A 13,130-nucleotide genomic window follows, 5' to 3' on the forward strand; every position below is an offset into this window, starting at 1 on the left:
CCTTTATACAAAGGAACAATTTTTCTGCTAACTCTTATCTTTGGAACCTTTCCAAAGCTTCCCTTACACAATCTGGTCAGCCATTCAGCGGAACTTTCAACGATGTGCTGCAGCATCTCACCAGTAATCCATCAACTGGTGACCTTCCAATTCTCAGCCTTACGCTCTCAATTGTTGCTTTCTTCAGTTTTTCCTTCTTATTTTTCGTCTTTTGATTTTAGCTATCCAGGCTATTACTTCTCTTTATTCTTTATTTCCTCTTCCTCAATTTTTTTTTTTAATTCCTTGCATTTCTTCCTCTTCATCTCCTTTTTGCATGTCTCCAATTACCCTTTCTTTTTTGCTTTTCTCTCTTCATTGTCTTCCCTTTATTCCTCTTTATTCTGCATTTTCTTCCTTCTTTTTAACACGTTCCTTCGGCTACCCTTTCTTCTTCTTCTTTCCTCCTCATCCTTCCACGACGACAGGAAGATAGACGACCTCTTCTTCCTCCTCCTCCTCCTCCCCCACCACCACCAACAGCATCATCTCACCTTCGGCAGTTCAATGCGTGTGTTTGTTTGTTTGTTGTGTGTGTGTGTGTGTGTGTGTGTGTGTGTGTGTGTGTGTGTGTGTGTGTGTGTGTGTGGTGAGGTGCCTCCGATCTTTCGATGCCACCAGTTTGGTTTTAGACCTTGGCTTGGTGTGTCACACTTCTCTCACTTTCTCACGCTGGAGACACCGTCTGCGTCTCCTCCTCTCCGGTAGATAGATGCCCCTCATACCTAGAGGATTGGAAGTGCTCGTTCTCAGCTTGTTTACTCCCAGGGTTCCTCGGGATCTGACGCGCTTTTTACACTGATTCCCGCGTTTTTTCTCGTCCATTTGCATATTTCGGTGGCGTTAAATTAAAGCCGGAAACTTGTTATTGTTTCGTATGGGTCTGGGATAATCCAAAAACTACAATAAACAAAATACATTCATTTGAAAATGACGGATCAGACCACGTGCAAAGTAGCTGCAGAAGAAGAGGGCGATGACAGAAAGCTCAACGGTAGTCCGTCATCTCCCGACCAATCGAAGGGCTGGGATCCACTCACGACCAATCACCCTTTAGAAAGCACGCCGAACGGCGGCCAATCGGAAGGGTGTTCTTCGGAGAAGCCCACCAATGAGGAGCAAGCAAGATTTGAAAAGGACAAACCGTCGCCTTCTGCATCGACTCACCCGGTGAGTATGAACCTGGAAAATTTAGGCTCGAAAGGAAATTGTTTCTGTCTTTTTGGGGTATTGCAGGTTTTAAACAATATTATAACAAAAAATTAGTGAATTAAATCTAACTTGCAAGGAAATGCAGATCAGTTATGAACATCAGAAAAGAAGGAAGACGTAAATGACACATTACAATACACAACAAAGCTACCTTACTGAGGACGAATGAATGAAATCTGCAATCACAGACCAACAATAATGTATTAGCAATGCTTCATAACAATAAATGATGAAGAATCGTATGACTTTGCATATTTCCTTTACAAATTTTGAGAGTTTCAGAATTTCCAAAGACTTATGAGAGGTTAATAATTTTTTTTAAGTCTAAATTTGGAGACCACGGGAGAGATAGCGACTGAAATTCGCTAACTTCAGAGTAACTGATTTAACCAGTGTTCATGCTTTTCTTTACTGGGCAGTGGTACTCCCTGTCTTCCTCAGTGTTTCCTGAATGTTGTACTCCCCTACTTCTTCGCAAGTCCGGTTTGTTCTCTCTCTCTCTCTCTCTCTCTCTCTCTCTCTCTCTCTCTCTCTCTCTTTCTCTCTCTCATTTTTATCGTTTTCTAGGCCTAAACATTTTATAGAAATCATGCGAAAAGGTATCATAGAAAAAGGCATGAGTTTTAAAGAAGTAGGATTCATGTCAGAATTATTATTATTATTATTATTATTATTATTGTTATTATTATTATTATTATTATTATTATTATTATTATTATTATTATTATTATTATTATTATTATTACAGAAGTCATTCATCTACATACCCTCACCATGAGCAAAAGAGGCGATAAGAAAACAGAAAATAAAAGGAAACAAAGTGACAAACAAATATGCATGTACACATGTAAGAATTAACATAAGCCATGAGAGGTGGTATCAGCGGTATATAAGTCTCAGTGACATAAACAAGTAAAAAATGCGCCGAAGTTTCTTCGGCGCAATCGAGTTTTCTGTACATCGTATAATCAAGGCCACCGAAAACAGATCTATCTTACGGTGGTCTCGGTATAATGCTGTATGAGCCGCGGCCCATGAAACTTTAACCACGGCCTGGTGGTGGCCTATCCTATATAGTTGCCAGAAGCACGATTTTGGCTAATTTAACCTTAAATAAAATAAAAACTACCAAGGCTAGAGGGCTGCAATTTGGTATGTTTGATGATTGGAGGGTGGATGATCAATATACCAATTTGCAGCCCTCTAGCCCCAGGAGTTTTTAAGATCTGAGGGCGGAAAAAAAACACGGACAGAAAAAACTGCGGACACTAAAAATCATATGAAACAGGCTTGAGATGCGTAGAGAATATTGTAATTATAAATAATAAGGAAATGAAAAAAATGACGTACCAGTGCTACTACTACTACTACTACTACTACTACTACTACTACTACTACTACTACTACTAATAATAATAATAATAATAATAATAATAACGCTGAAAATCGAGAACAGGGAAACACAAAATGAGGTGGAAAGTTCAAAAATCATACGAGATCTTTCTTAAGGTAAATACAATACAATGTAACTTTTATTTTGCTGAATTATGTAACACTGCTTTGAAGTTTTACTGTAATAATAATAATAATAATAATAATAATAATAATAATAATAATAATAATAATAATAATAATAATAATAATCAGGAAAACACAAATGTTCCTGATAAATTGCCATATTATATTTTACTCCTTGGCAAGACATTTCAGGAAATACATTTAAAGACAATTCTGAAAAATAATAATAATAATAATAATATTATTATTATTATTATTATTATTATTATTATTATTATTATTATTATTATTATTATTATTATTATAAAAGATCAAGCACTGATTCTGAAGAAATACAAAAGTCCAGTAATTTGCAAATCAAGTTTCTCACAAAAAAATGCCTAATTTTGGAACAAAAATGAAAGAAAAGACAAAGCAAAAAGGAATATAATAATGAATAACAAATGTGGGAAAATAATAACGAATGATAAATATAGGAAACTGAACGCAGAACACTAAGTGCTTACAAAAGCACTTACAAAATCACCACAGTAAATTTCATCAGAAAATTTCAAGAATTTATTTTTGTTTTCCTTTTTTTTTATATCCATTCAAACAGATCGGTGGGTCGATTGCAATAAGCTACGATGCCCTGAAGAAGATAAATAAAAATAAGAATAGTTGAATTCCAGGGATCAGAAGATGATCACTTTACGGACGGACAGACAGATTTCTGTACCTAATTCAGTCCCCTACGTTGAGGTGAATAAAAAACAAGTAAAAAATGCGCCGAAGTTTCTTCGGCGCAATCAAGTTTTCTGTACAGCGTATAATTAAGGTCACCGAAAATAGATTTATCTTTCTGTGGTCTCGGTACAATGCTGTATGAGCCGCGGCCCATGAATCTTTAATCACGGGCCGGTGGCGGCCTGTCCTATATCGTTGCCAGATGCACGATTATGGCTAACTTTAACCTTAAATAAAATAAAAACTACTGAGGCTAGAGGGCTGCAATTTGGTATGTTTTATGACTGGAGGGTGGATGATCAACATACCAATTTGCAGCCCTCTAGCCTCCTCAGTAGTATTTTAGGTCTGATGGCGGACAGAAAAAGTGCGGACGGACAGACAAAGCCACCACAATAGTTTTCTTTTACACAAAACTAAAAAGAGATTTTCCTCGCTGACTTGTTCTGATGGTAAGAATATAGGGAATAAGACAAATTGGCGAAAAAGTGTTATATGCATTTATAAAATTGCTAACTAAAATTAATCGTAACATAAGAGAGGATCGAAACAGAAAGTCCCGATGTTGAGTCACACACGGCAAATTAAGGATAGTGTTGTATAAATGAACAATAATAATGAGTAAATGACACCAGTACCGCACTGTATACTAATGACAATACAATAAAAAATCTCTTTGCTTAACAACAATTAAAAAAGTTCATTAAGGCCAAGAAATTACATAATAGACTAAACGAAACGATGAAAAGCCATTGTGTATAAATTGCCAGCAACTAAGAGCGATTATCCAATTATTTCCCACCCCCCAACAGAACGGAGGACTGACGGGGGAGGTTGCAATCACGGCTGACAACCGGTAATCACAGAGCACTTCTTTGATTAATGGAAGGTTACGCAATTCTCGTTGTTACCTTCATATACCTTTACCGGTGTCTTCGACTCCTGTTTCGATGTAAACAAACTTGCAACTTCTTCTTCTTCTTCTTCTTCTTCTTCTTCTTCTTCTTCTTCTTCTTCTTCTTCTTCGGAAGGAAGGAAGGAAGGAAGGAAGGAAATTAGGTCCGTTTCATTAATTATTATTATTATTATTATTATTATTATTATTATTCAGAAGATGAATCCTATCCATATGGAACAAGCCCACAGGGGCCATTGACTTGAAATTCAATTACATAGCGTCTCTGCTGACGTGAGAAGGGAATTTTTTACCCGGGAGCTGGTTGATTGCACTAAGTCGTAGCAGGTCGCGGGGTTAGCAGCCCCACTCCAAAATACCCACAGAGAAATTAAGCAAGTTTTTGGGGTGAGGCTGCAAGCCTCATGCCATTTCCTCACCTTACCTGCAAGCAACTACAGGCAATTGACTACCATGTACATTCCTTAGGCCAATTGGTTACAATAAAAACCTAGACCTTCTCGCTGGTTTGAAAAGTATCATGACCACTGACCAATAGGCTAAAGTCAATCTTTAGGGCTTAAAAGCCCGGATAAAGGAAGAAGGTCGGGCATAGGGTCAACGCCCCTTTGTTAGCAGGCCTCTGAGGTCTAGCATTAGCGGTCAAGGGTCACTTGAGGCCTGAGAGCATGTTAAATGAACAAACTATACCTCTGGGTGTTGAGTAGCCTACGGTTCACTAATTGTCTTTCAAAAGTGGCATAATAAGTCTCTCTCTCTCTCTCTCTCTCTCTCTCTCTCTCTCTCTCTCTCTCTCTCTCACCTTACTCGCTCTTTCTCTTCCCTCTATTCTCCTACTTTCTTGTCTATGTACATCCATCAATTTTCCTGTATATTTTCTATTTATTCTGTCGTTGGAAAAACTCCTATTGTCAGCTGTTCATCTCTCGCTATTCACCTGTTCTATTCGATTTCTTTCCTATTGTATTATCCTCAAAATGTCTGTTTGTCTGTCTGTCTGTATGTCTACCTGTCTTCCATTCCCTCAAGTATCAGACTATTCCCTTATAGGCGGCAAGAGTCGGATTTCCAAGATGAATTTTCGCCGCTGTTAAAAATGGCAGAATAATTGGACAGATTACTTTTCCAGCCGATAGATGGCGCTACGTAATTCTTTGCTTTTGCCTTGGCAACAAGACAATTTTATTTTTGTATTTTGGTCATTTCGGCGAGTGACGAGGATTTGCAAAGAATCTTTAGATATGAATAGACACGCCCACGCGTATATATATATATATATATATATATATATATATATATATATATATATATATATATATATATATATATATATATATAATATATGTATGTATATATATATATATATATATATATATATATATATATATATATATATATATATATATATATATATATATATATATATATACAGTATATATATATACATGTATATGTGTTTATATATACACATATTTATCTGTGTATATATATATATAATATATTATATATATATATATACTGTATATAAATTATACATATATGTATATATATATATATATATATATATATATATATATAGAGAGAGAGAGAGAGAGAGAGAGAGAGAGAGAGAGAGAGAGAGAGAGAGAGAGAGAGAGAGAGAGAGGTAATATCATGGAAGAACGATCATGTCCGGCAAGCACAAGAATGCTTGCAAAACAGGGATAAATAGTGCAGTGTGTGTAAAGGGAATTAGACGTACTGCTGGTGAGCCTAACGCGTACTCTTAAGACAAGGATAATATTGTGGGAATTTTATTGCTTAGGAGATTCACCCAAGCATTATTGGTTAATCTATGAATAAGGCAGTGAGTGTTGTACCGTATTTACCCCCGAAGCCACCCCCTGTAGGCGAACAGGAATCAAATAAAGTATAAAACATTAAAAGGTCAAAGTGGATAGGCAAAGAATCTAACGGTTTCACCTGATAATCGCCCAACTAACGATGATTGACAGAATAGCCGACAGCAGATGATTTCCAATTGACTCTGATATGGCTTGATTGCAAGCAAGGTGTGTTCTGCCTTTCGCAAGCAGGATGTAACCGAGATCAGCGGTCGAAAAGACGCATGGCGCGTCGCTTTTTGTTTTCGGGTCGAGTGGCGCACTCCTGGAATTGTAACGTCCCGGTTTGAATTTACTTTTTTTTATATCTTAAGTTTTTTCTTTGAATTTTTATTTATATTGTATTGTTTAGGTTTGAATTTTATTTGTTCAATATTTTCTTCAAATTTCATTAAGACTGCACGATGCATTTAACAACAATTAATTCTTTTGTTTGTGCTTGAATTAAAATACTTCTCTTTTTTGTGCTTTAATTTCGGTTGTTTATCCTTGAATAGTGTGGATGTCTATGCATATCCAAGGGCGATGTCTATTCTTCATATCATAACCTAAGAAAGAAAGATAAAGAAAGCAAGGGAATAAAAAGATTGGAAATAATAATGGATTAAAATGGCCTTTTACCGCCAAGTAGAACCACACTCACAGCTTATGTCTATCATTTTTATCTTAAACCAAGAAAGAAAGATAAAGCAAAGACATAAAAATAAAGTGTAAAAGAAAATGGATTAAAATTACCTTTTACCCATAACGTAGAACAACATCAGCTACGATGTTTCTGACATCACTTAAACATCTAAACATCCAACATCCGCGTCATACTTAGGGGACACGTTCCCTCACCGGATAGTACTACTGTATAGACTCTCGGGTCATTCATTCGCTCTACTTTTGAGCTCTGAGAGGTTCATCCTGGCCAGTGTGATGAGTCTCGGTGCTCGGATGAACTGAACAGAGGATTTAATGCTACTTCAGAGTACCGTGCACCATTGCTTTGGCTTTTATGGCTTATAGCTTTGTTTACTTTGTGTTTATAATATAAACTTTTGCTGGTGCCGTCTTTAATGATAACAATAACAATATCAATCTGTGCAATTATTTTCGTAGAATAAGCATGCAAGCCTAACTGTTTGCAGAACAAGGTTCCATTGGATAGAATGTCCGCAGGTGAAAAATTGAAGGCATTTAATTCATTAAGAAGGAAACAATACTAAAAATCAAGTTTACATAGATTTTTAGTATTGTTTCTTCCAAATGAATGAAGTGCATTCACTTTTTCACCCGTGGGTAATCTATTCTATGGAAGCTTGTTCTGTAAACTGATAGACTTTTATACTCATTCAGCGTAAGAATTTGCGCAGATTAATGATGTTATTAATAATATTAGCGACAAATGACGTCACAACACGTACCAAGCCCGGTGGCACCTGCGAAAGTTCCTCTTAATTAAATATCCCACAAATTAAACTATTATTCCTTTTATGACGTCTGCTATTGTGGCTCTGATTGTGGTGTTTATTGCGCGTTTTTGTGACATCGGATTTTCAGGGTGTACTTGCTGGATCTTTTTACTCCTCTACTGCCAGGCTTTGGATTTTTCTCTTCTCGCTTCTGTTTTTCCCTGCTATTAAAAAATCTTTTTCCTTCGCCCCTCTTGTCATTGGTTTGTCGGACCTGGGACATACTGTAAAGGCACAAGGTTGTTCATTCCTGTAGCTTCAGTATATATGTATATACATACATGTATATATATATATATATATATATATATATATATATATATATATATATATATATATATATATATATATATATATATGATTACTAAAAAAGACCTGAATGTCGTTTCGGCCGTAAGCACGTTTACGTGCAAAATGGGCGCCGTGTTTAGTACCAGCCCCTTGGGGATGTACGTAAAACAGGAAATAATCATGGTAAATACCATAAAAATAACGTCTCACATTGTTTTGGATGTTACGGCCTAAAGTGACTTACATACGTGCCGAAACGACCAGGACCGTATATATATATATATATATATATATATATATATATATATATATATATATATATATATATATATATATATATATATATATATATATATATATATATATATATATATATATATTTGTGTGTGTATGAAGTTCTGTCGCATATAACGAACCCACCGGCCACTTTCGTATGGTAGGATTAGACAAATTGACAAGTTGAGTGCTGGAGCCTTGGTTCAAGTTTCATAGACTGCTCGTAGATTATGGGCCACTTGTCCAGCCAGCTGTGCATGGGTACCAGCGTCTGCTGGAGTCAACATAAAGGGCGTAGGGGTAACAGCCTCGCCCCTAAAGGCTTGCAGAAAAAAGTATACTTATGTTTAAATAAAAATGTTCATGGCAAGTTTGCTGGATAATAATAATAATAATAATAATAATAATAATAATAATAATAATAATAATAATAATAATAATAATAATAATAATAATAAAGGAGATATGTGCTAGAGTGGGGAAGAAATGGAACTTAAAAAGCTATTATGAAACGAAACCATAAATCTTTTTACATGCAAATATTGGAGGCTGAAGGCATAGGGCCTCGATGAACTCACGCCACCGCATTCTGCCCTGGGCCAACTCTTCAAGATCTCTCCAACACTCGTCTCCTGCTTCCCGCCTCATTGTCCTTCTAACCACGTCTCCTTGAAAAATAAAGATACAAAAATATTCTCGTATAATTTTCGATGGAATGGGCCTGCCTGGGCTTGACTGAGGCAGTGGGTTTTCATCCCACCAGCCATTGCATTAAAAAATAGGAAAAACAAGTCACAACTCTGAAACCATTCTGTTCGTATCCCAGCGCGGACGTGACCTACTACTGGTGTTGTGTTAACTTGATTATTCATCACCGTCAGGTAAACTACAAGGCATTACCTTACGCAACGCTACTGGGAATAGAATGATCCCTCGGAGAGCTACGCATAACTGAACAGGATAGATATAAGGGAATCCTGTTGGCAGGGACAACCAGATGAACTTTAATATTATTATTATTTATGAATTTCACAAGATAGCCAGGGTATTTTTTTAAAGCATGGAGGAAATTTGATCAATATTTTATTGGAAAACTTTGACAGCAAGGCAGAAAGATACTAATGCAGGAGATGAAGATTCAAAGACCGAAAACACCTGGACTTTCGGTTTAAGGGACGCTGCCGGGGTGAATGTTAAAAATCTTTCAAAATATCATTATTTTGTTTTTTATATCATCACTGGCCCGGTAGAAAATGAAACATATGAACAGTGATTGATAACTTATTAATCTATAACTGGTAACTATTCGAAATTAAATGAACATTAACTGAAAACTAAATGGTTACCATCTCAGTGTCTTATATTTAAGTATCCCTCTAATTATAAAAATCCAGGAAGTTCCGTTTTCTTTGAAGGAGATAACGCTAATATTCAAGGTTTTTGTTTATTACCAGACCGGTAATTTTAATCCCCAACTACGCTATTATATCGGCTGAGCTGGTTGAAATGATTACGAATCAAATTGGGCAATTAAAGAGCTGAAAATCACAAGTTAGGGCATAAGTTGAAAATATTTTCCATTAGTTACGTAATAAACATACAAAATGATTTAAATTACAGAAAATAAATTAAACTGTAGGTTCAAAAGAGGTGTTCCACGGGCGCTTCTGGCAGTTTTTAGCATCCTACCATTAAAGTAGCTAAGTATTTCCTATATGTCATTAAATATCAACGGTAAACGATTTCAGAAGTGTTTTTTTTTATATAATGAAAAACAATCTAATTCAATTACGCAACAAATATACGTCAGTATGTGTAAAAACATAGCGATAAGTTATTAAAAATGATATATACCATGTTGCAGTTGCTATGCAATTCAATGACCCTTTACGCATTTTCCATAAAAATAATCGTACTTTCTCAGGTACAGACACACAGGCTGAAAGACGACCAGCCTCCCTGCGCCGAGCTGATGATAACAAGTCACTCTGTTTCTCGCAAATTTTCGGAGAGGAAAATCTAAGTGGGTGATTAAAAACTGGAGTGGATTTCATTCTTTTTAAGAGGGGTGTCCGTTGAGGCTGGGGGGTGGGGGGCTGATTGTTGTCGTGGGAGGGGATTTGGGGGGTGTCCTTTGAATGAGGAGTGGAAGAGTTTTTTCTCTCTTTTCTGAGGGCTTGAATCCAGACAGGTAATGTGGGTCAAGTGATTTATTTATATATCTTTTTTTTTTTTTTTTTGCTTTCGGTGATTTTCGCTTTTTGTTTACTGAATTTAAGCTGACTGAAATTTAAATGCTGCATAATAATTGCAATGAAAATGATGTACTGTTGTTCATATAATAATAATAATAATAATAATAATAATAATAATAATAATAATAATAATAATAATAATAATAATAATAAATAATAATAATAATAATAATAATAATAACAATAATAATAATTTCCTTTTTTTAAAAACACCTAAACTATGAACCACATTTATTCAAGAGAAAGGAGAGGGAAAGATGCGTATATATATATATATATATATATATATATATATATATATATATATATATATATATATATATATATATATATATATATATATATATATAGAACACAAAAGTGTCCCAAAAGAAATAAATTTATATAACGGATTCTTCTGAGAGAGAGAGAGAGAGAGAGAGAGAGAGAGAGAGAGAGAGAGAGAGAGAGAGAGAGAATCGGTAAACAAAGAAATCCCCCGAAGCAATAAAGCAGCCCCGTGAGGATTTCAGCCTAATCCCCTAGAACAGGACACCGAGAATAACAACAGCAGTAACGGATGCATCGTCATCAACAGTAACAAAAGCAACAATAGCCGCAGCAGCTTGAAAAACAACAACGACAACAACAGCTGCATCATCAACAACAATAACAGAATCATTACAACAGCAACAGCTGCATCATCAACAACAATATATAACAGAATCATTACAACAGCAGCAGCTGCATCATCAACAACAGCACCAAAATCACTACAACAACAGATCCATCGTCAACAACAACAGCAGAATCACTTCAACAACAACAGTTGCATCAACAACAAAAGAATCACTACAACAATAACAACTGCGTCATCAACAACAACAGCAGAATCACCACAGCAACAACAGTTGCATCATCAACAACAACAGCAGAATCACTACAACAACAAAAATCGCATCATCAACAACAACAGCAGAATCACTACAACAACAACAACAACAACAGCAGAATCACTGCATCTACAACAGCTGCATTAACAACAACAACAACAACAGCGGCAGAGGCATCATTATCATAAGCAACAACAGCTACAACACCAATAATAACTACAACAGCAGCAGAATTTGTTGTTTAGCCAGCATCAGCAGCTGCACCAAAAACAACAGAAGCTGTTGCACCAACAACAACAAGCGCGGTATCAAGAACAACAAAAATTTTCATTAATTGACGAAAAAACTAATTTTAACAATAAAAGTCTACATTGCGTCTATAAGCAGTAAGCATGGAATATCTGTAATAGCAGGGTACCTCTTTATTTCCAACATTTCTGTATTTAGTTCTGTTTTGTATTAATACAATATTTATGTCATGATATAAATGACGCTGAATGTATAATTAATATAATTTATATATTATTATTATTATTATTATTACTATTATTATTATTATTATTATTATTATTATTATTATTATTATTATTATTATTATTATTATCATTATTATTATTATTATTATTACAAGAAAATTAAGAAATGCCATGGATTTACAAGGCAAGCTTCCACCAAGCAAAATGCACACAAGGAAAAAACAAAAAACACAAAAAACAAAGAAATCATCCAATAAACAAAGGTTTATTGCGTACACAAAGGTAGTTTGCATACACATATGAGCAGGAATGCACTCCAGGAAAACTGAGTCACTGGTGCATAGCGTTCTGCTGTAACCTATTTAAGATTTATAAGCATCAATAAGTCTAAATAAATCTAAAATGCAGTTAATAATTGAATATAACCTAGCTATATGTCGGCAACGGATTTGAAATGTTTCTTCAAATACTTTCCTAGTATTTGAAATTTTTTTACTGGACATTGATGGTAATATGTCTGAAATTTTTACTGGCGGGATATTCTGAGTGATTGTTCTGAATATTACATTACTACATTTCAGTGATGGTTTTGAATAGTGTATTTGCCTGGTATATCTTAGAATTTAGGAAACCTGTGTCTACTTATTTTACCTAGAGAATTACATCAGATGCCGTCAGTATTATGTAGAGTCTACTGGCCACATACGCCTATCCCATGCTAACCATCCTTTAAGGCAAAATTTAAACACTAGCCACCAGCGGATCGCTGGCGAGGGGTGGGTGTTTGTTGGCAGCACCTGGGCACGTGCCCCCCCCCCCCCCCATGAAAAATAATGGCAAAATAATAATATTGAAGATTTGGGTGATAACATAAATGAGAAATATGAAAATGGGAAAAAATTAAAAATCTACTATATACATGTATGTGTATGTATATATACATATATATGTGTGTGTGTATGTATGTATAATATGAAAATTGGCGGCACCCTCATGAAATATTTTTGGATCCGCTACTTACACTAGCCACAAACAATCTAATTTCAGAGGCCAGTGGAAAGACAAAACTAGTGCCCTTTTCTAAGCCAAGGCCTGAAGAGCAAATCAAATAATAAATGAAGGAATAATGATTTAATTAAACAAATATTTTAAGATTACTGCCAAATATTTTTATCAGCACCCATGCAATGTCATAATGTTTTTCCCGGA

The 13,130-nt window shown here is 35.3% G+C and overlaps 1 protein-coding gene across 1 annotated transcript in view; it reads left to right on the plus strand.

Moving 5' to 3' along the window:
• The first annotated feature begins 658 nt into the window (after positions 1–658).
• LOC136834809 (sodium- and chloride-dependent glycine transporter 1-like) overlaps positions 659–13,130 on the plus strand; it is a 127,672-nt gene continuing 115,200 nt past the window's right edge. Inside the window, exon 1 of the mRNA XM_067097542.1 lies at positions 659–1,209. Within this exon, the coding sequence (XP_066953643.1) occupies positions 970–1,209 (240 nt within the window). The 5' untranslated portion in view covers positions 659–969. The remainder of the gene's footprint in view (positions 1,210–13,130) is intronic.

The sequence above is a fragment of the Macrobrachium rosenbergii genome, chromosome 54, assembly GCF_040412425.1.
Source record: "Macrobrachium rosenbergii isolate ZJJX-2024 chromosome 54, ASM4041242v1, whole genome shotgun sequence".
NCBI lineage: Eukaryota > Metazoa > Arthropoda > Malacostraca > Decapoda > Palaemonidae > Macrobrachium > Macrobrachium rosenbergii.